Source organism: Ambystoma mexicanum, chromosome 6p (assembly GCF_040938575.1).
Source record: "Ambystoma mexicanum isolate Mex_15411 chromosome 6p, UKY_AmexF1_1, whole genome shotgun sequence".
Taxonomy (NCBI): Eukaryota; Metazoa; Chordata; class Amphibia; order Caudata; family Ambystomatidae; genus Ambystoma; species Ambystoma mexicanum.
Genome location: NC_090935.1, coordinates 1,336,448,407 through 1,336,473,094, shown reverse-complemented (window position 1 = coordinate 1,336,473,094; position 24,688 = coordinate 1,336,448,407). Strand labels below are relative to the sequence as shown.

At 48.6% G+C, this 24,688-nt stretch overlaps 1 protein-coding gene across 1 annotated transcript in view; it reads right to left on the bottom strand.

Annotated features, from left to right (window-relative positions):
• Nucleotides 1-6,529: 6,529 nt before the first annotated feature.
• Nucleotides 6,530-24,688, bottom strand: part of MTAP (methylthioadenosine phosphorylase) — a 493,615-nt gene continuing 475,456 nt past the window's right edge. The window contains exon 8 of the mRNA XM_069626004.1: nucleotides 6,530-6,982. Within this exon, the coding sequence (XP_069482105.1) occupies nucleotides 6,944-6,982 (39 nt within the window). The 3' untranslated portion in view covers nucleotides 6,530-6,943. The remainder of the gene's footprint in view (nucleotides 6,983-24,688) is intronic.

Here is a 24,688-nt window from a genome sequence, read left to right as displayed (position 1 = left end):
ATGTTTGCATACTTAAATAGTATAACAGATGGGTTCTCTCCATTACAATGTACTATAGTTCTTTTCGAACACGGACCATAAGGCCACTTATATGAGTTTCCATTTATCTGGTAGAATGCCATGTCTTTCCAGAGATATTGTACTGATCAGCTGCCAGCATGTGCACTGCAGCCTGAATGACTTCCGTTTCGATGCTTTTGTTAAACTGTGCCCTGAGCCTATGCTAGAACTGTCTTTTGTGACCTTGTCAAAATGAATCCATTTCACAACGCCCATTACAACGAGGCTCCCGCTTGATGGAAGAGCGCAAGTGGATTCCATTTCGCCCTATGCCCCGCCGCCAGCGGTGCAACTAGACTGTTGTCAGGGACTGTGGGGGGAGGACAAACTTACTTGTGTGGAGCCGTTCTCTGCCAAGGCATGCCATGCGGGAACTAGTGGCAGTGGATTGTAAGGTACAACGCATATTTCTCTTGGTACTTGCAGGGATGGACATGCTGTGGTTGGGACATGACGTGTGGTTGCCTTAGTAGGCTACCAATGTATTGTGCAGGTCCAGTTGCACTGTAGTATAATCCCGTTTAAAACGGGCTCTCGCTCTGGTTTGAGTTTTCTTGTCATCTTAAACAGGTAGAACTTTTGTGGGCATTCTTGACCAAATGAGGCGTTTAGGGCAGCTAATTTCTTGGCTCATTTTAGTGAGACTCTTCTGGTGAAGCTGCCAGGGTCAAAGTAGTATCGGTGGCGGCTAAAAGCTCATTTGGCCAAGGGTCGCTACGGGCTTCCCACCGCCCACCTGGCCGTCCCTCTGCTGCTTCTCTGCGGGGACACCCCCAGATTCTCAGCCCATTCCCCTTCCCCATATCCATGCTCAGGGCAGTTTCTAGCCAACTTGGTGCCCAGGGCGAGACCTCAGAAGGTGCCCCCCAACTGGCACAGGTCACTCTCAAACTACACCTTCGTCGTGCGACAAAACCCCTTCTCAATGTGAATCAATAATTGCTATATAAATGAAGGTAGTTTCATTACATTGTAATTCAAGTACTTTACAGAAGAATTCTAATGTGAAAACACAGCTGTTGCTGCCCAAGTACATGTTTTTTCTGTCACCTACTCTCAGGCAAGGCCTTCCCTGAATGCAGTTTCAAACTGTCCGTAATGGCACACTGCAGTGTGAACACAGCTTACCAGGGTCCGAGGGCCCGCTGATCTGGTCCTGCGTTGAAGGTATTCTGTTCGTACCACATCACTTGTATTTCGCAAGGGGCAATACTACATTAACCATATACATTATTTTCTGATAGAAGGTTATCTACCATTCCAAGATGGACAGTCTGGTACTCTCTTATTGTACTCTTTCAAAATAGCTCTCTGGAAGTGGGAAAGGGGACACGTAGCACCAATGAGGATTCCTGTATGCTTTGCATTAAATCAGAGAGCATTTCAGAACTATAACAGTGATCAGAGATTTCTACATTTGATAAACAAGTCTGTGATAAAAGGATTATATGTGTGAATCTCTAAATGCATAACTGATGTGTGGCTTGGTGCTCACATCACGGTTCACAATACTCACCCTAACATTAAGTTTGTAAGCATGAACCATACATGCTTATTTGGACAGCTTACGTTTTTGGATGCAAGTATAAAAGGGCTGCAACATCAGCCACTCAAATGAGGTACAAGGGCTCTTTTGCTTCCTGTTTCTGAAGAATTTTAGAGGAAGGACTGGGTCTCAGTGTGGGCATGCCCAACCCCAATACAGAAACATCTTTAGGGAATTATATCTACAGACAGGGTAGGATACTGCACAAGAGGGACCCAATAAACAATGCACAGAAAGGCTACACACAGACCTTCCAGGATATTGTGGCATGAAATGGCAAATTTTGCAGCATAAAATGGCAAATTTAGCAGCACAAACATTTATTTATTGCAACATGTTTGCGGGACATTTTGTTTTATCTGGAGGGTGTAAGATTGCCACATTGTAGGAAAGAGGCAGAATGCAAGGATACAAGAGAGTCAGGGTGTCATTATGTTGCATCTTTTGTATTCATTTAATAGGAAGAATCCTGGTTGTCTCTGGCTTGGCAGAACAGTTTTTGTTTGGGCTACATTTTTGTTTTAATGTGCATGCCTATTAAATAGTATTAACTAAACTGATCATTATCAGTTGTAATGCTGAAACTTTTCCCTTTCGGTGTTCTCCAATCCCCCAAACACCTCTCACCAACACACAGTTCACCAACTCCCCATTACAACTTGCATTCCTGAACCTCTCACTGTCATACAAATACTAACGTGCTATGTCACACTGTCAAGTCACAATTTACACTCCCCGCCCCGGCCAAACTCCAAATCATACTCCCAACTCACATCTTACATTCTACAATTCCTCCCGCAAAATACAGTCCTTCATTCTTTTGTGCTGCTTCTGCATCTTGCATCCTTTCTCCCATTCCATCGCACCCTTCACTCACCTTTTTTCCCCAATCTACAGAAAATGTAGATTTTAACCATGATCCTCAAAATATGGGGCATTTAAGCGGAGGATATGCTATTCTTACAAAACCCATTTTTGGAAATGAGCAGGTCACCTTATTCTCAAAGGCGACCTGTGCATTTCCATGGGGCTGAGCTGTAGTGCAAATTGTGTGCTGGCCAGCTGCCTTGAATAGGGTTCTGGATTGTTTGACCGAAGTCTAATTATCTGTGGCGGAACTGGCTGTAGTCAATTTTGCCACAAATAGATTTGCACTTCAGCCAAACAACCCAAAAAGTAACTTTCACCACCAACCCACCCCCTCCCCTACTTAACTGCATGGTCGCTGCCGCTTCCCCTCCAACCCTGCGGTGTCAGATCCGTCCCTCTAACGCAGGACGGATCTGACGCTGCAGGGTCCCTTTTTAGTTTTTTTTTTTTGTTTTCAGACGCCCACCTCCAATTTTGAGGAAGCGGGTGACAACCCTGCAAAACCCTGCTCCACATGTTCAGTATTTATTTAAAATAAATAAATAAATAAATAAAATCGATCGAATGGTACTGGCGAAATAGGTCAAATGGTACCATTCAATCGATTTTTGGCGATCGAAATGGGTGGTACCTTGAATAGAAGCACTCTCCCGACAGTGTTCTGCAAGCTCCCAGTGCCTCCACTGTAAAATGCCACCCAAAAAAAACTTCTATCCTGTTTGAGGAACAGAAATGCAAGCGACATAGCAGTGGTTCATACCTTAAAAAAATGCATGACAGGGTCAAGAAAGACCCTGGGGGTCATTATGAGTTTGCCGGTCCGGAAACAATGGTACTGGTAAACTTGCCGTTACTGTTGTTTCTGGACCAGCAAACTACAAGTTCTGTGAGCGGGTGCCTTTCAGCCCGCCAGGTCTGACCTGGTGGGCAGAACGGTGCCCGCTCGCAGACCTTGATGGATGCACCGGCACTGTTATACAGAGTGCCGGTGCATCCGTCCTCCCCATTCCCATTGAGTCCAATCAGACTCGATGGGAATGGGGATTTTCTTTTTTCCAGCGCCTTGCCGAGAGGGACCGCCAGAAAGAAAATTACTGTTTTTACCGGCAGAGCTACCGTGCGCGTAAGGTTGCCTATAATTTCTGCACATTTGAAAGTGCATCTTGCATCTAAATTTAGGATGCGCTTTTAAATTGGCAGAAACGCCGCCTGATTTACTCAAGGAGGTGAAAAATGCCATCTGAATGGGCACATATAAAATCCACAAGGGACACCTGAATGTGCCCATTTTAATAAAATGTGCCCATTCAAGTGTCCCTTGTGGATTGGGATGCTCTTTTTTTGGGCACAAGTGATGAGATGTGTTTGCACATTTCATTTCTTGCATTGATACGTTTTGAGAATCTGGCACCCTGAGGATTTTTTTTTTTATGGTAGTTTTTGCAGGTTTTTTTGCAAAAACTTTCATTTTTGCGCGAAACTGCAGTTTTTGCAGCATTTTGCACCAAACTGCTGTTTTCGCAGCATTTTGCGGGATCACAACATTGCTATAAACTGGAGGGTCTGTACACAAATGATTGTACCCCTTTCAAACTTTAGCCTGACCAGTAATAACCTGATAGGACGTTTTAAACAAAACCAGCTTCTAATGCATGGTAAAGGGTCCTCAGTTCCTCAGCCACTACCTCCTCACTATTATGCAGGCGTCTGGGGTTATTTTGGCAGAAAAGAGCAGGCCCATGCTTTATCTAACATAGCTGGCATTAGTATCTCTTAGTGCTGTCCTGCAGCTAGTAAAAATCATGGAGTGGCAGTGTAGAAAGGGCATTTGGTCTAGTGGATTTACAGTTTGAGGTAACTTTTTTGATTGCTTTATATGTTTAAGTGTGGGCACAGTATGACATGCTTGTTAGAGTCACATACAAAAAACATTCCAGTGTGCTCTTGTATGGAGATTGGGCACATCAGAAAAAACAAGGTATATGTGCGGTTACATAAGGGAGCACCACATAGATGCCATTAAGCAACAGGGTGGTGACTTGTGCAGCACACAAATCATTGCTGCACACATATCACTGAATTGATTTGCCATGGACTACTGTCTGCATAGTGACAAACAAGGAACCCTGCTTTCCTAATCAAGGTGCCAAGTGACATTGAGTTGTCTTCTGTCGCGCGTGCTGGGCAGTGGCTGGCTTGTTTAGACAATTAAAAAGACCTTTGATGCTGAGCAGATGCCTTTAGTCAATGTCCCAAAGCAGCAACTAGAATACTTAAGCCAGACAATTAAAGTTAACCTTACCAGGGATGCGCTATATTTAACTAAAAAGTAATATACAAAAAAAAGTGTTGGGGTGTCAAATAAAGAGACATTAAAATAAAGAAAATAGTTCCAAGACTTTTCTGTGCGGCACGTTAATTCATTTTGAAGAATGCATAGGTTTGGTCAGATAACTGATACTTGCGCTGGACTGGTGAATAAAAATGTCCCGTGTTCAGTTTTTTAACACTGAAATGTTAAGCACACACTGGGTAAAAACAATGGCTTGTTAAGTGAGCCAAATGTATAAATTGCCCCACTTGAAAGGCTGACAGCACAACGAATGAGGGGCACGGGGTGTGTGACTCCAGAGCATCTCACATGCTGCGTTTGGAATATGCCTTGCTTTGTTTGCAATTTCCGCATCGCAGTCATCCACAAGTCGGCAGAGACCAGCCAGCCGCACATTGCAGATGAGCACCCACCGGCACATCAGGCTGCTCAAGCTGTGGTCCGGCAAGCTCATAAGCAGCTTTCTGAGTGGGTCCCTTACTGCGGCCACCTCCTGAGCTGTTAGCTCTGCGCCCTGGGCCACCTCCCGCTCCGCCCAGGCCAAGAAACTGGTCTGTCCATACTCGCCCTATTCGGGTTCCTACTGGAACCCCTGCCACTTTCCTCTGCTTCCTCCTACCCCCCTTCCACTTTCATGTAAGCTCACCCCTCTCCCCACTTACCTCCTCCTGTCCTCACCCGTCGCTTCCCCTTTTGTGCGCCATGCATTGCGGAGATGACATTTCACACGGATAACATACAAAACGTACTCTCAGCAGTGCATGGCATGCATGTACCGCTAGAACAAAAAGTTACATTATATTTAGGGTGCCCAGATTGTCGAAATGAAAATTGGGGACCACCAGAGACATAAAGGGCTACTCCCTACTCCCCCATCCTTCGCTGCCCCAGTCCACAAAATACAGCCCCTCCCCTCGTGGGATCCCAGAGTTTCATAATTTCCATTTCCAGCACTGCTCCTGGATATAAACTGTAGATTTGGCTTTAACTTTAAGTATATTAAAAACAAAGCAGCTCTTTCCCTGTTTGTTGTTACAGGCCTACAGGAATTGCAATGCATCAGACTGCCACTAGTCTCTGTGGCACAGTTAGTTAATGCATGTGGCGGTTACCTGAAAGGTTGGGGGTACGAGCTGGTCCCTACGATGCTAAAGATCTGGATTAAGTGACAACCTGAAATGTCAACTCTTATAATGTATGTAAAATTGTTGTGGCGTGTGAAGATTTAATCTCTCGCTGAAGGCGAGCACGGAGAGCGGGAATATCTCCCAGAGTGTATTTTCCTGAACACCAACTACGCAGTTTGAGACTAGGCCATCCACAAACAATCACTGCGCTTGGTAGCTCCTGTGTGAAACACCCAAGAACAAAATATTCCTGAGAAAATCCTTCTCTGTGCCACTAGGTAAAAATTGGCGAAAATGTACCCTTTTCACTCGAAGGCAAGAAATCCTGCCCTCCCAGTGTGGCGAACACTGGTCAGTGGGCATGTCCCCTCCGCACACCATGATGCAGGTTTGGGAGGAAAGCAAGCCTGGATAGTTGCGGAAACCTCCTGTGAGGTTTTGCTTGGTGAACTCTGCAGAAGTGAGTGCATCATCACGTGAAGTGTGAGAACCCGAGCATGCAGGTGCCGTTTGTCCGCCCTCTTCTTCCCGATTGGGTTGATGTGCTTCTCCTTGCGCTGCCCTTGGTAAACAAAGACACAGTGACTCACCGCCTCATCTGTGTGAACGTATATTTTATTATCAGGCACACACACATTCTTTGGCCAGAAGGACAGTGAGAGATTGCTCGCGCACTATGCTGTAACAGTAAGAGGAAGTACCTGTACCTTGACCTCGTGACTCTTCAAAGGTAGGACATGACTCAATACAAGACAAGAACTCGCAGTGCTTGCCAAGAGGTAAATATAAACAAGGACTCCAGGGCGAAGACGGCGACACGTGACTATCTTTGCTCAGGACAGACAATATCAGCCGACACAACAGTACGGGGTACACACAAATTGTAGAATACTAAAGGAGTGGAAGCATTCATCCAAGTATACAGGTTTCTGGTGCAAGCTGACGCAGGTGATGGAAAGAGCGCTCGACCGTCCTCATTCCTGGAGAACGTCAACGCCTGGAAACCGGTCAATGCTTCGGTAACATGATTGAAAACTGCACGGCACTCTGAAATGGGAACATTGCAATTAGATGCGAGAACTAATAAAAAAAAAAGATTCACTCTCATTACACATGCAGGTCACGCAGGGCCATTTTAACAGTTTTGGGGGCACAGGGCACAGACAGCCTTTGGGGGGCACGGGGCACAGACAGCCTTGGGGCCCCCGAAATCCATGTCCTACTCCCATCCCCCTCCAAACCCATGTCGCCCCCGCACCACGACACCCAGGCCCCCTCCATATCTCGAGTCTAATTCAACAGATACTCCTCTAAGCTTTAAATGGATTATCTAGTTGTTAATAAAATATACAATTAAACTTCACATTTCTCACTGTCTCAGTGTTTTGAAAGTTAATGGCTTAATTGGAGTTGGAAACCAGCTACTGGTGTAATAAAAATGGCTTAACCGGGTCTGCCTTCAGCTGCTCGATTTGCAAGCAATGTGCGTGTCCTTTACCAAAGTCCTGTTAAAACCAGGCATTGGCAAAGCCAACAGTTTTGGCTTGTGTATAAGTATTAGGCATTTGCCAGGCACTGCTATTAGATGCTGAGGTAGTACCTCAGAGGTACTCACACCATTTTGCCCCTGCTACCATCAATGACCAGTTAATACCATTCCAGCTGAGCCTGGCAAGTGTCTTTCCCATGCCTACTAAAAAGCTCAAACTGTTGACATTACCAATGTTTGTTTTACTAAGCCATTAAGCACGTACAAAATGACAGCACAGGGCACTTGCAATTAGCTTAGTGTGATCCTGTGGACTCATCCTTTCATAAATCCATTTTGGGCTGAGGGTGGAGGGTACAGAGGCTCCATCACTGCTGACATTTTCTAACATCAGCGGATCATTAGCATATCTTTGGTATTTAACAAATGTGACGTACAAACTGTTCTGACAAATAGCATAATGGTGCCGATAGCAATACTATCTTTATACACAAGCGTGTTCAAATGACACCTGCAAGCATTTCCAAACTATTCCTTTGCGCCATTTGCAGGGGCGTAGGGGTCCCGAAAAATCTGGGGGTGACAGGGGACACCTTGGGACTTTTCTTTTTTTATTTATTTATTGTTTTTTAGTCAAAAAACTAAGGCTAGGGTGGTGTTGAATGCACTGCCCATAAACCAAAACTATTGGCATGGCAAGTGGACATGCGAGACAGATGGGATGTGATGAGACACACAGCCTGTGGGTCTTATTGGTCATGTTCCATACCCACTGAATGCGCATGGTCATGGTAGTCCCTATGGCAAAGGGCAAGCACTCCTGACCCACCGTACCCAAAACACTCCCTCCACTGGGATCGCTTTGAATTTATCTGTGCTTTTTAGAGGACGCCATTGTTATTTCTAAGCAGTCTTCTGACAGGTAATGGCTTAATCACAGCTGTACACAGCTCCTCATGCAATAAACGTGATTAATCCACTTTATCTTCAACCACTTGATTTGTAAACAGTATATGTTATTCTGTGCGTTCCCTGCACCGAATTCCCATTAAAACACACATTGGCAAAACCAATACTTGTGGCTCCTAAATAGGCATTAGATAAGGCATTTTCCAGGCACTGCCTTAATATGCTCAAGTACTAACACCATTTGCCAGCTGTTGTCATCTATGGCCAGTTATCAAAATTATAGCACCATCAGGGAAATCTCTAATATATACAATACCTGTGTCTGGGCTGGGGGAGTGATGCGAGTAGACAGACAAGAGAAGCTAAATATGGTTCTGGAAGGGATGTAGGATTCTGGTGGGGGAGAGTTGCACAGGACACCGACTGATGTCAAGGGGGTGTGCAGGCAAGGAAGGAAATATGGCTTGGGGCAATGGCAGGACAAAAAGAATGAAATGCCCACAAGGGAGGCACCGGTGGCCAGGAGAAAACGAGCTGTTCCCGGTGGATTCCAGCCACGTTCCTGGCCACCTGATTGCCCAGTGCCTAATGCAGAGAAAGATGTCTTTTTCTGCTCGACTTGAATGTTCACACAATGTGGGTTGAAAGCCCAGGTAAAGTGAAATCTATAATTCAAGGAAATGCTGCTCTTGCCATGAATTATACTGCCATTCTGTTATATTATGACAGCATTCCTCTGAACTATGGGTTCTGAAACCTGACAAAGAGGCAACGACATCCAGTCTGAATTTCAGGAATGCGCTTTCTATATGAAAGTATTTAAAACACCGTGAATTAATGTTGCGGGCTAGGCTTGAAGTTTCAAATCTATGTAATAATCACTTGTACTTCACTGCCTTTTTGGAAAAAGTGTTAAAAAATATATCACAGCTACCAATGGGAGACACATGCCATCAGCATGCTTCAATAATTCACAAAAGAAGATAAACACACTGTTTTTATTCTTAAAGTTATCACAGATTCCAAGGGTTCACTGCATAAAACAATCTTGTGACTGGGCACCAGCCACCCACGTAGCACAAGTTTACACAAGTGCAGCATGTGTCGCAGTAAAAACATGTATCCTTACCCACAGAAGAGAGCTAGCACGAGAGTGAAGGCAATGAAGTCCAGACCGGTGTGTCTGTGGTGTTTTAGGTCCACGTGTGACCCGTCACATGAGAGATAACTCTGCCATCATGAGTGGGCCAAAATGGTCTGCCACTAAAGGTGGGGGGACAAACACCCTTGCCCCCCCCTAAAATTACACCCATGCATCTAAACCTGCATCACTCGAACGGTAACTTCAACTACAGTAAGGGGCCCATCACACGGAAACACCTCTGCCGCCATGTAAACTCGGAGTGTGTGGGCCGTCTATAGAGTAATTCTGCTCTCCAAGTGCTAATCTGGATTAATGGCCTCGGAGGGACAGCTCTGCGGGTTGGGACCTGGCTGTGCTCCTCAATGCTGCTGTCATCTGAGGGACAGAGTCGCTATTGAAGGCCTGAAGCAGTTTGAAAGGGGCAGCCCGACAGAGGGTTGGCCGACCCTATAGGGCCACTGCCAGAGGTGGTGCCATCCTCAAAAATGTGGCACAGGACAGTTTTAAAAAGCGACTCAAGATTTTTAATGTATATGTAGCGGATGACAATTTTTGGGAGGAGGTAAATTGTTTTACAGTAAAATTAGGGTTAATACACAACACCTTATTCCCCCTCGACCCCCGCACCCCTCCCCCCAAGTTCCTGCAGGCCCAATACCAACAGTGCCTTTGCCGTGTCCACTCTGACCTCCAAACCCAAGCCTGACCTCAGAAAATGGAGGGGGGGGGGGTGAAGCATTGGGGTGGGTGTTGATAAGTATGTGGGTTTACTAAAAGTCCCAGCATAGGAAGCAATCCTGTGTCAGCACTCAAGATGCAGGAACTGTATGTCTGTCCTGCAGGTTACACATAGCTCGCAGCAGTAAGTGCATTAACTAAATGGGTGGTCTGGTCAGCTTTCCCCACCTGTCACTGTGCCCAGGGCTGAGCGTCACTGTATAGTACTGCCTTCTGCCTACAGCTTCCTAAACATGGGAGGCCTTCACTCAGCCGCCCTTCCACAAGCTGGTGCCTGGCTCCACTGGGCCCAACGCCAGCAGCTGGCACCTGATTGGCTCCCAGGGTTGGTGTCCCAGTCCCAGACGTTGCTTCACTCTTACCTTGGAGGGTAGATTGCGCCTCTTGCTTCTGGCCGGGCACAGGCAGCAACAATCCGATCTCACGGACGGTCCCTGGAGCTGAGTCCCCGCACGTAGAAGTACATTGTTCACCCTGGGCTGGGTTTATAGAAGCACAGACGCAGCTTTTGAAAGAAGTCCACCCCCAGACCCCCCACCTCTCTGCTCTGCAGAAAGGTGAAACCCAATACACACCGAGCCGGACTTTGTGCTGAGAGAACCATCATTTCCTGCATAATTGATACCCTCAATTAAAGAAGCCCTGGCCCGGGTCTTCCTTTCCCACAATCCATCACTCCCCGGGTATAGAAGTTGAAGATCGGGGTGCACGAGGCATGGGGAGCGGTGAATAATCAGAAGGCACGAACCCCACCCAGAGACCTTGATTAGGGAATTCTGAAATGGGGGTGGGGGGGGAGGTGCCACCGAATCAGGTGTGCCCCAGGAGGCATGAGTGAAGGCAGTGCTGCCGCTTCAGCCCCGCTAGATTTAAGCGCACTTTGGGGGGCCGCCTCGGCACCCCCATTGGCCACAGCATGGATTTATGGTCTGCGTTTATGAAGAGGGAGTGATAGAAGGACAGTGGTGGGAGAATAGCGAGAGAGAGGGGAAAGGAGGGTGTTAACATTATGAAAACAGTAAGTAGTAGATGGAGTGAGAAGGGAAAACAGAGAGACGAAGTAACTGGGGTGCAATTGTAAAAAAAAAAAACGTTTTGAAAGTGACACGGTCTGGGACAGAGAAAGAGCAGGATTTAAAAATAGGGTGAATCACCGTCGTCCCCGAGCCTCGGAAGCTTAGCAGCACGCGTTGCTGCCTGCTGCTGGCTTGTTCTGAAGGTGCGGAGGAGGCTGCAAGCTGCGCAGCAGTGCACTGCGCACTCCAGCCCAGTGGGCTGGCACGTGCCGTATTCCCTGGGGGTGGGGGAGGGGAACGCGGTCCTGCGCCGTTCTCCCCCCACTGTTGTTGTTATGTGAACGAATCATCATGGGATTGGGAATCGATACCACGGCCCATGCCTCCTTCACAGTGTCCAGATCCAGGAACTGGGGCCGGGGCTGAAAGCACACACAGGACACACAATTTCACAAACTAGGGGGGATAAAGGCCATTGTATCTATCTCCCCCACTTAAGATTGTGGGGGGGGGATTTGTGCCCCCCCAATTGTACACATTGATTTCATTTGCTGCCACGGCCGCTGCAAAAAAAAAAAAAGGAAAAAAAAGAAAAAAAAATCACTTCTGGGGGCTCCCTCCAGGGCCTCCAGGATGGGGGGCCCGGGGCGCGTGCCCCGTTTGCCCCCCCCATAGAGGCGTCCTTGAGGTCACGTGCATATTATCATCAGAACACGAGGGTGGCACTTATGGCTCATTTCTGGAGTGCTAATGCGACAAGACATGCCATGAATCGCAATATTACTCACAAGTAAATTCTGGTTCCCACGGTCCATGGGCCCGGTTTATTACCAATATCATAGTGACTGACATGTGCGAGAAGGCTAATGTGTGTATAGCGGGTGCAATTATCAACATGAGTCTTCTGACCACCCCGTCCCACCCTGTGAGGAATTCGACCATCCACACAGGTGAGTGCACTCGCCTGGGCTTTTTTGATGTTTTAATAATAAAAATGAATGATGGGAGACCAACTTCCGAGAAATGTGTGAGGCCATTCCGTGCACATTTCATCTGATTCCCGCACAAAACGCATAGTCACATGTACTCCGGGAAGACACCAGGGACGTCATTTGGGGGTACCTTTTAGGCAGAATCACATGCAGTACTGTTTGGGATCACTACATACAATTAAGACTACAAGTGTCAGTACAATTTCACCTTTGGTACAAGCCTGTACTACACAGTTATGTGATGGTGATGGCTGAGCAGCCAGACTTATCTCAAGAGTTGAGTGAGCAGTAGAAAAAGTTACACAAAGGACCCACAAATATAGTGATTCAAATATACAAAGATTCAAGGTTTCTTGGTAAAAGAATATACATTTATTTACACAGTCAGAAAACATTCCACTAGCAAGAGCAGCTCAATATCACACGCTAATACACTACAATACATCACCGATATGTTACTGAACAAGTTCAGCTCCCCTGAAGTGGGAGCAAAATGGCACTATCAGTTACTTATAAAGGGGATAAAAAGACAATGTTATAAGAAAGGCAGCCCAAATACATTCATAGGCAGGTCAAAGGGTTTCAGTTAACTACAACCAGCAATTCTTCTCAATAGGCCTGGGCCAAAGTCAAGAGTCTTTGTATAGGATAGCACAGTTCTGGTAGATAACGGTTCAATCTTCGCCACGGAATTTAGAATAATTTGGCTATCCAAAAAGTTTGACGAATGTTTAGGGAAGGACAAGCCTTCGAAGTTGAGAAAGTTTCCACGAATTTTCACGATGGCCTAAAAGATTTCCGGACCGAGTTTGCACAGTACCTTTTTAGTGAAGAAGAGCTGTAGTTGAGGCAGTTGTTCCTGGCAGTTCGAGCAGATCTCGCTGTTCCTGAGCTTCAGTCATGGGGACAAGAAGGTCGTCGTCGGGAGGTTCCTGCACTGCCCAGGGATGAGGCCAAAAGCTTAGCAAAACGTCGGTTTAAGGTGCGAGTGCTTTAAAGTCCACAAGCTGGTTTCCTTCCCTCTGGCTATCTGATTTTCAACAGCACTCTGATGAAAATTCAACCAGATGGTGACGGTGTCCAGGTGGCTTACGAGTTGGTTGTTCCCACCAAACTCAGGGGAAGAAGTTAACCTTGAAGGGCTTCTCTATCAATGGAGTCTCAGGCAATTCCAGGAGTTGCAGCAGTGCTCTTACTTCAGCTTGTCTTCGATTCTTTCGCTCCAATGGTCGACTATGCTTTCCAAGTCCCAGAGACCTGCTTTTAAACAGTTTTCCCCCATTCATTCCAGCCTGGCTGTCACTCACACAGCATGGTGGCTGTCCTTGTAGGACAGCTAGCCGGCCAATCATGCCAGAGTGCATTCAGGTCTCCTAGGAGACTAAGCACAGGGAGTTTCGGGCACCTCCCTCACATCCTGTCCACCCCAGACACTCAGGCACCAGAGGAGGGCTTCAGCACTGAAAACCGCCAAAGGCCAACATACAAAGGGACCAAACCTGGTTTGGCGCACAGAGACATACACAAGAAGGACCTTTCCTAAAAGAAATGGCGAAAAAAGTCGACCGGAGTCTGTTTTTACAGATAGGTCCTGGGCATCATATTGAAAAACATGGCTGACCCGATTTTTAGCTACCATTGTTGCGGTCAGGAAAAATCATGGTAGTTTGATCTAAACCACTGCCACCAGCCATTTTAAGTAGGAAAGGGTAACATTTGACTGTTACATGAGTTTTTTGACTCGGGGGAAGAGAGGCAATCCCTCCAGCACCCTATAGGAAGATAGTGTGTGCTGGGTCTGTAAATTTAAAGAGACCAGTAAAGTCAATTTAACTTTACATGCTCTGGGAGACAGTAGTCAGTCCCAGAGAAGGTATTTAAACCTTGGGAAGTCTCACACTGCACTGAAGTTGCTGTGTGACACGCGGACAACAGATGATGCATTTGGAGTTGTGTTAAAACTCCATAACCCAAGAACACAAAAGTAAAACACATTGAAAATGAAAAGTTCAAAGCCCCAAAATATCGCAAAAGAGCTGGAGGTTACTAAGGTAGAGGGAAGTGACCACTTGTGTGAGAAATCTCCCTAACAGTATCCCTAAAGAATGTTTTTTAAACTCCTTTTTAAAAGAAAGCTTGTGGGCTGTGGCCAGCACCATGTGGCTCTTTGTTTCTAGAGTGACTATCTTTCTGGCTCAGGACTATAAAAAAAGAACATGGGGTTCCACAAGTGTAACACTTTGTGCAGTGACTCTAAATAAGAAAGAATAGGAATAACACAATTTGTCTTTCCGGAATCCTATACAATAGCTAGACTCATTAAAGGTTTATTTCACGCACACTTCAGAGGATGAATCACTGATTTAGTCTGTTCTTAAATACCTCAACTTTCATTATTCTGAGATTGATAAATGGAGTACCAACATAGGTTGAGTGATTATATATATATATATATATATATATATATATATATATATATATAGCGCTTAAGCTATATAATGATACATCATTATCATTTGTCCTTGGACGTCTGCTTGCATTCACAGCAATTAGGTAATGTGGACCTATACACACTGCTATTAACGATACAAATGGTGATCCATTCTTGTATGAAATGTATATCCCATTATAGTGATATCATAACCATATTTTTCATAGTGTACTTAAGAACAATGCTATGTGATACCACTTCCTATTTTGCCAAGAGGTGAAAGGCCATGTTCCATAGCTTCCTGTGATGCCACTTCGGGGTGGGGTCAAATGACATCACTTCCTGTGATGTCATCAGAGGTCAAGGGTCCTGTGATGTCACTTCTGCTACACTTGGCATTTTGGTGAAATGACGTCCCTGGAAGAGACAGCCTACAGGTACAATCTTCTCCTGTCATATTCAGCTGGAATGTGACAGCTCCATGTACATCAAAGCATCTCAAGGAGTGGGAAGGCACACCTTTCTCTAGCAGCCTAATTTAAATATGAAATGCTCCATGGATCTGCATTCCTTTTGTCCTCCGGCTGGTGGCAGTTCATACTAACAAGATAATTGAAGCAAGTCTGAAGGTGCTTGGTTGCCAGAATAGACAACAGGAAAAGCGGGGCTAACACCCCTTTGGTATGCAATGTGTCAACTTGAAGCTAGATCCCACCTCTCTGTATGAAAGGATGTGAATGGCCTGTCTGGGTTCAACTGTTACCACAGGTGTCCCTGCAGAGCATACCCCTTTCAGAGGGGAGAAGTATGTGGTTTGGGCAAGACAGGAAGTCTGCTCCCAGCACAAACTTAAGAGAACCCTGCACTTTAATCAAGAGTCACAGAGGGCTCAGTTAACCAGAGAGACACTTTGATCTACATACAAGGAGAGATGGGTGGGACTTAGGTATATGTTGTCACCCCCTTGTCTGTCCTGTTGCAGAGCACTCTGGTCCTGACCTCATGCATAACCGAAGATTCTTGGTGTGGACCCAGGATTGGTTCATTAAGGTGGGCTTAGCCTGCACAAATCACTTGGGCCCATTTTGCTGAAACCCTCACTTAGCAGATCATCTGAAGACTAGGAAAGGAGTAGGAAGGACAACTCATTTGGACCTGAGCTGAAGGTACAGTCTACCTTACATCTTCCGCCAGTGAAGGAAGGCCAGGAGTTCCAAGCGGGAAGCAAGATCCCTCCCCTAAACATCGCCCAGGGAACAGAGGGAGATACTGGACTCAGAGGACCCACCCAGCAGCTCCAGAGCCAGTACCCAGCCAGCACACAGCATGCCCTGCTAGGTTCTGCCAGCATGCTTCCTCGGTGGGAAGTGCCGGAGAGTATCTGAACTAAGGACAAGGTCGTTGCCTGCAAACACTCTCCTGAGCTTTCAGCCATCTGCCTTCAAAGGACACGAGCCCTGCGAAGAAGTTAGGAGTACCACCACACAAGCATCATCCAGTATCCATCTTTTAAGGAAATTTGAGACAGTTGAGTCTTCGAACCGCATTCCGCTGCACCTCCTGACTGTTGTCACGCCGCAGTCACCAGAGCCGTGTGAGATGCCTCAACCAGCATTCAAGAACCGCCAACCAGCACAGAGACAACGATTCTTCACCCAAGTCGCCATGCCGGACAGCCGGCAGACGTCCGTCCTGTCTCGCTTGGTGAACTACCTGCTGCCTGGTACCCGCGGCTGTCTTCCGCCACTATCTCTGTCTCAAGGGCTGCTAAGTGCCCTGGAATCGCCTCAACAATGTTGAGCACCAAGAACTTCTTCACCACCAGGAACATTGTGTTTCTGCTCCCCCTGGTCCTTCTCCGAAGGCCCCTAGAGACAGTTATGACCCTTTGCCCCGCTGGTACTGAAAACAATAATCTTGAACTGTAAGACTGATTACTTTACCAGCTACCCTCCTGTCAGTATCCAGGGTGTATACCTTTCCTTCATGAAACTGTATGTCCTCAATGTTCCTTTGCAGGGTGCTAGAACTGTCTGTTGTAGTAATAATAAAGTAGATATTTGTATACAACCTTGACTGGACAGTACCTTTTTTCATTGGGTAATAATTGTATTTTCGCTGTGTTGCAACTAACCAATGATCCACAACCTTGCAGAGATAAGCCTGCCGTCCCGGCCACATTACCAAAATTGGACAAGGTGGTCTTATAATTCACTTGTATTCCAATCTGTTCAGATCCCTTCTGGTGTACTTGAGGTGTGCGGCTAATTGATGGTTTAGAAACATTCATCCCTGGACCACTGGTGCCCCAGAAGTTGATTTGTCACACACCCTACGCTTGCAACACATTCAAAGGATGGCCCTTTGTTGCCCCATGTTCAATATCTATAAAACAGAAATACCCTACTTTCCTGCACAAAGCATCATTTGAGGGAGGGGCGCAAGTGTACTCCCTGGTAACCTGGTACCTCTGGAAAACCCTTGCAATGTAGTAAACTGGGCTCTGATGAGGACCATGCCCCTCAGCAGCATCCTGCCTGATGCGGTGGGTTCCGAGAGGGGTAAGCCTCGGAGGGAACTAGTTGTCCCCAACCTCATTGCATCAGCAGAACTTTGTGGACCACATTAGGGCGGGAATGGAGGTTAGAAGAAATTGGAGAAGCAGGATTCATGTTTGGCCGAGTAGTGCTACATCTGTAAATATAACAGAGGGACTTGACTGTGCTGCAGATCTGAGTAACTTGTGGAAGGGGATGGTGGGCAATGGGCTGGTGGACATTTGCGCTGTAGCTAAGGGGTTTGTTGGAGTCATCACTGAACATGCATGAGTGAGGCTGCACCTTGCACGTGATTACTGAATTAGAGATGAGCCAAGTTACTTACTTGTAACTATTGTTCTCCAGCATGGGTCTGGCATGGATTCACATGCTCATGAATATTAACTGTCGTCAGGCAGGGAATCCTCGGTAAAAGAAAAAACAGTTTAATTTTCACTTAAACACTGTATTTCTCCTCTAAACCAATCACTGTCCTCTGGGTCATTCTGCCCCCATCCAATGACAGTCCTCTTCATAAATTCCGCCTCTGGCAGCTATCTTCAGATTTGGTAAGCACGTAAAGTGGCAGTATGACCAAGAACCACCACAGAGGGGCTGGAGGGAGGGTTCGCATGAGAATCCATGCCAGGCCCATGCTGTTACAGATAAGTAACTTAAACCATCTCCAGCATGGGGTCTGGCATGGATTCATATACTCATGAATAACAAATACATAGCAGTACAACATTGCATAACCCTGGGAGGTGGCAAGGCTCAACAGAAGCAAATCATGCTTACCTCCGGAAACAGACTCAACTCAAGCGAACAGGTCGCATAGCACTGCTTGACCGACTCTGGACTCCTCCCTGGAATACCTGTCGACACAGTAGAACTTCGTGAAGGTGTGCATGGACCTCCACGTAGCAGCCTTGCAGATGTCCAGCAGGGGCATACCAGACAGGAATGCCGTTGTTGCAGTGATCGCTCTGGTGGAGTGGGCTCTCGGTTCGGCAACTGATTACACTGCGGGATGCAGTCAGAGAACAACTTTGAGATGGAAGCGTTGGACAAGGCCTTCCCATGGTTCACAGGACCAAAGTTCACAAACAGTTGAGAAGTCTTCCGGAAACTCTCCATGCGTGTCACGTAGAACTTCAGGGCACGAGCAACGCACAGTGAGTGCAAGGCCCTTTCCACCTGCGACAAAGGTTTCGTGAAAGAAAGCTGGTAACACCAAATGCTCATTGAGGTGGAATTCCTACAGAACCTTAGGCATGCAAGAGGGGTGCATACGCAGTACCACCATTGATTCGTGGAATGTCAGGTATGGCTACTTGCAGCATAGTGCCTGGATGTCATCTACACGTCTGGCAGAGGTGATGGCCATAAGGAAAGCCATCTTCCAAGAGAGAAACTTGAGCGTGCCTGATGCATAGGCTGGAAGGGGGCCACCATGAGCCTCTTCAGAACCATGTTGAGTACCCCCGCCGGGGCAGGAGCCTTCACCGGCGGGACAGATTGGAAAAGTGCTTTGGGAAACTCATTGACGAGTCTGTGGGGCCAAAGCAAGGATCTTCCTGGGGATTTGATTTAGCGGGAGATAGCCGCCAGATGCACCTTGATGGAGGCGTGCTCCAGACCAGCCTTTGCCAATGACAGCAATTATGGAAGGATCATTTGGAGCCATGACCCTCAGAGGGGTAATCTTCTGAGACCAGCGCCACATAACAAAACTCTTCCACTTACGGATGTCGACGATGCCCTGGCCTTGGCGAGGACTTCCCTGCAGTCCACTGGCAACTCTTAACTTCCAAACTCTAAGGCTGCAGGAGCCAAGCCTTCAGGTTCAGTGATCCTGGGTTGTGATTAAGGATTGCATTTTATTCCCTGGTAAAATGATCTGTAACCACCGGCAACTAGACTGGAGGCGACGCTGACAGGCTGAGAAGGTCCGGATACCATATCTTCCTGGGCCACGCCAGGGTGATGAGTATCCTCTTGCATTGACACTGTCAGAGTGTGTTTGATGACTCAGAACAGGAGAGGGAATGGAAGAAACTGGTACAGAAACAGCCCTTCCCACAAGAAGGAGAAAGCATCCCCCAAGTTTCTCGGCTGGTGGAATCTGCTGGCAAACCTCTGGTATTTGAAGTTCACCGCTGTCGCAAATAGATCGATCTGTACTCTGCCTCATTTGACGAAGAGGAGGTCCACCTGATCCTGAAGAAGCTCCGACTCATGGCAGTAGTGCAATTCTCTGCTGAGGAAGTCTGCAATGGTGTTCTAGACTCCTGCTAGGTGAAGAGGGACAAGGAACATCCCCTGTCCGATGGCCCAGTGCCACAAGTCCTGCGCTTCCTTGGAGAGTGGGAGGGATTGGGTGCCCCCTTACTTCCTGATGTAGAACATGGTGGTAGTGTTGTCCGTGAAGATACTCATCACCTTGCCTTTCAGAAACGGTAGGTCCGATGTTGATATGCAGGTCTTTCTCCTCCAGCAGCCACAGGCCTCTGGCGTGCAGATGTCCGGTGTGCGCTCCCCAACCTTCCAGGGAGGCATCCGTGGTGACAGTCTCCTGGTATGGGGGATTTTGAAATCCCATGCCCTGGGCGATGTTGGAGTGAACTCTTCATTGAGAAGGATCTTGTTGGTGAAGCTTCCGGAGACCTGAATCCAACGGCCATCCAGGAATTTCTGTAGGGGTCACATCTGCAACCTGCAGAGACGGACGATGTAGATGCAGGACGACATCATGCCCAGTAACGACTTGATGGCCTGCACCGTGGCCGTTTTCGTCGACGACAGCCATTGCACCTTTCCTTGAATGGCTGCTAGTCTCTCCTCTGAGGTCAATGCCAGGCAAGACACTGTATTAAGTCTGACGCCTAGGAACAAGTTCTGCGATGGCGTTAACCAGCACTTCCGATAGTTGACGGAGAATCCCAGATGCGTCAATAGTCGGACAGTCATCTCTGTGTGTTCGTCGGCCAGCTCCCGCGAACGGGTGCATATCAGCCAGTCATTCAGGTACGGGTATACGTGTATTCCCTGTAGATGTGCCATCACTGGTGCCAGGCATTTCTTGAACACTCTTGGGGCCGACTGTCATGGTGCGTGCTCCAAAACCCCTGGAACTGATGGGCACACCCCATTCATTGACACCCAGTGGGGCTTATCAAGCCCCAACGGAGCGTCCCAGAACCTCCTGGACTCAGTCCTGGCGCTGTTGGCGCCAGGCTCATTAGATGGTTTGAGCCATGTGGACTACTTGCTCAGCCTTGTGAGGCTGAGCCTTTCTGCATATCCAGGGCGTGACCGATGGACTACTTTACCTGAAAGGCAGGGTGTGGTAAAGGGACTACTTGCCTGGAACTACTTGCAAGGCTATTTAAGCCACAGCCTGCAGGCAGAACACGCATTGCGTTATTCTGCACTCCTGCCGCGTAACGCTCACCGTGTCTTCTCTGTCCTCGAACTTCTACAGCCACGCTCGTTCTGAGATTTCGATCCATCGGTGCCTGAAAGAAGAAAGAGAGAAGCACAGGTGTTATTACAGCGACACAGGCCTTACCTGCAATTCTCATCCATCGGTCTCGTCTTCAGCTGATCTTCGGATCGCCGTCCTTGTTGGGAAGAGGGCATCCGCACAGGCCTCCAATACTCACCCGCGAATCTGCATTCCTCTGGAATACGTCGGAGCGGTTCTTCCATCCATCATCCTTGGGCCACGCCGCGCCTGCATAGAAAGAACAGAAAAACAGCAGGTTAGTCACGCACAAAACAAAAACAAACAATTATTCAGCCATCCAGTGCCACTCACCCGCGCTAATACTCACCTGGAGGTAACCTGCCCAGCATCCTAGGAGAGTCAAATCTTCATCCAAACCTCTGTACGAATCCGCGCCTGCAAGAAAGACAAAACACGTTTAAACCTTGGGAAATAAAGACATTGAGCACCTATACCAAGCATCCATAGGCATAGAGACTTACCTGCTTAATCCAGATATTCCAGACACAGCAACAGCTACTCTACACCAGTGAAGGAACAAGTTACTTACCTGTAAACGTTGCTCTCCAGCATGGGTCTGGCATGGATTAACATGCTCGTGAATATTCCTTGTCGTCAGGCTGGGAATCCTCGGTATAGAAAAAATCAGTATCAGTTTCGTTTCTGATCTGTCTTTCTCAGTAGTAACCAATCACTGGTCTCTGGGTCATACTGACCACAGCCAATGACTGCCCTCTCCCTAAGCCCTGCCCCTGGCAGCCATCCTCAGATTTAGTAGTACGTGAAGTGGCAGTATGACCAAGTGAAGAGCCGCAGAGGGGTAGGCGGGAGGGTTCCCATGTGAATCCATGCCAGACCCATGCTGGAGAACAACAGTTACAGGTAAGTAACTTGTTCCTTCTCCAGCATGGGATCTGGCATGGATTCACATGCTCATGAATATAAGAATACATAGCAGTACACACATGCACAACCACGGGAGGTGGCAAAAGGCTCAATATGAAGCAATACAAAAACTCAACATTAAGCAACTCTTACCTCCTCATCAGGCTCACCTTAGGCGAACAGGTTGCGCAGCACTGCCTGGCCGACTCTGGACTCCTCCCTGGAATCCCGGTCGACGCAGTAGAATCTCATGAAGGTGTGCGTCGACCTCCACGTAGCAGCCCTGCAGATGTCGAGCAGGGGCACACCAGACAGGAACGCCGTAGTAGCAGCGATCGCTCTGGTCGAATGGGCCCTCGGACGGCCTGGCAACGGTCGGTTTGCCAACCGGTGACAGTGCATGATGCAGCCGGAGAGCCATCTGGAAATGGAAGTCTTCGAGAGAGCTTTCCCTTGATTCACAGGTCCAAAGTTCACAAACAGGTGTGATGTCTTTCGAAAACTCTTCGTGCGGTCCACGTAGAACTTCAGTGCTCTAGCTACATCCAGCGAGTGCAGAGTCCTCTCAGCCGGCGACGGGAAGAAAACTGGCAACACCAAGGGCTCGTTGAGGTGGAAGTCCGACGGCACCTTGGGCATGAAGGAGGGGTGCATCCTCAGCACCACCCTCGTGTCGTGAAAAGTCAAGTATGGAGGCTTGCAAGACAGGGCCTGGATCTCTCCCACTCGTCGTGCAGAGGTGATGGCCACGAGGAATGCTGTCTTCCACGACAGAAACTTCAATGGCACTGAATGCATAGCCTCGAATGGGCCCCCCATGAGCCTAGTTAGCACCACATTGAGCTCCCACACCGGGGTGGGGGCCTTCACCGGCGGGAATGATCGGAACAGTCCTTTCATAAATTCCTTTACCAGTCGATGAGACCACAAGGACTCCCGTCCTGTAGTTCTGGTGTAACGTGAGACGGCAGCCAGATGTACCTTGATGGAAGCGTGAGACAGGCCAGCCTTGGCCAAGGACAATAGGTACGGCAATACTTGAGGGGCCGTAATCCGCAGAGGGTTAATCTTCTGTGCACGGCACCAGACAGAACCTCTTCCATTTGTGTCCGTAGCACTTGAGAGTTGAGGATGCCCTGGCCTTCGCAAGAACCTCTTTGCAGTCGGCTGGGATGTCGTATCCTCCAAACTCTAGTGCTGCAGGAGCCAGGCCTGCACGTTCAGCGACTCTGGTTCGTGATGAAGAATGGCGCCTCCTTCTCTGGAGAGAAGATCCGCGTCCGTCGACAGCTTGACTGGTGTGGACGCTGACAAGTCCAGAAGGTCCGGGAACCAGATCTGCCTCGGCCACACCGGTGCGACGAGTATCATCCTGCACCGGGACCTCTTGAGCTGGTTGACGAGCCGGAGTAGCAATGGCGGGAACGCATAAAGGAACAGGCCGTCCCAAGGGAACGAGAAAGCATCGCCCATGCTCCTCGGTTGGGGAAACCTGCTGGCGAACCTCCGGCACTTGGAGTTCGCCGCCGTCGCGAAGAGATCGATCTGGGGTTCGCCCCATCGTCGGAATAGTCGGTCCACTTGATCCTGGAGCAGTTCCCACTCATGGCACGAGCGCAGCTCTCTGCTGAGTGAGTCAGCGATGGTGTTTTTTATCCCTGTCAGATGAAAGCGTAATAGAAACATCCCCTGGGCGACGGCCCAATGCCAAACAGATCCTGGGCTTCCTTGGATAGGGCAGGGGGATCTGGTTCCGCCCTGCTTCCGAATGTAAAACATCGTGGTGGTGTTGTCGGTGAAGATCCTCACCACCTTGCCCTTGAGGGACGGAAGGAAGGACCTGAGGGCCCAGAACACTGCACGAAGCTCCAAGATGTTGATGTGGAGAGTCTTCTCCTCCGGGAGCCAAAGGCCTCTCGCGTGGGGACCCCCGGTGTGCGCTCCCCAACCTTCCAGGGAGGCATCTGTCGTCACCGTCACCTGGTGGGCCGGGGCTAGGAAACCTGTTCCCGCCGTCAGATGAGAGCAGACACCCCACCATCGTATCGCCTGACGGAACGCTTTGTCGAGTGGGATCCTGTCCTCGAAGCTGCCCGTCGTCTGGATCCAGTGGGCGTCAAGGAATTTTTGCAAGGGCCGCATCTGAAGTCTGCAGTAGCGCACCAGATAAATGCAGGACGACATCATTCTGAGGAGGGACTTGATAGACCTCACTCTGGCCACGTCCGTGGCCAGCAGACGTTGCACCTTTCCCAGGATGGTCCTTATCCTTTCCTCTGACGGTGAGGCCCGCCGCGCCACTGTGTCGAGCTGTGCTCCCAGAAACAGGGCGACTTGCGACGGGACAACGTGGGATTTTGGAAAGTTGATGGAGAACCCCAGGTCTGTGAGCAGCTGGACGGTCTTCGCAGTGTGTTCCATGGCGAGCTCCCTTGTCCTTGCCCGTATAGCCAGTCGTCCAGGTAGGGGTAGACGTGGATCCCCTGCAGGTGCAGCCGCGCCACCACCGGTGCTAGGCACTTGGTGAACACCCTGGGCGACGATTTTAATCCGAACGGGGGGGCCTTGAACTGGTAGTGCCGCCCTTTGACCATGAACCTGAGGAACTTTCGGTGTCTCTTTAGAATAGGGATGTGGAAGTATGCATCCTCCAAGTCCAACGACGACAGGAAATTGCCCTCCTCCAGCTGTCCCAGCACGTGCTGGAGGGTGACCATCCAGAACTTCTGTGCCTTGATGTATTTGTTCAGTCGTCGCAGGTCCAGGATGGGACGCCATCCTCCTGTCTTCTTCTTTACGAGGAAGTATCTTGAGTAAACTCCGGAGCCCGGAAGCCTCTTTGGAACAAGCTCGATGGCACCTTTCCTGAGCATCGCCCTTACTTCCAACAGCAGTTGAGGGATGTGATTTTCCTTCCTGGCCACGGGGGGAATGCAGGGGCACCTCTTGTGGAACTCGAGGGCGTGCCCCAGGGCCAGGGTGTCCAGCACCCAACGGTCGGTGGAGATGGACTCCCACACGCCGACAAAGTTCGTCAGCCGGCCTCCCTCCGGGGTGCTTCGGCGGGGGCCCGACCCAATGGGCGGTTCAATCTTGCTTGGAGG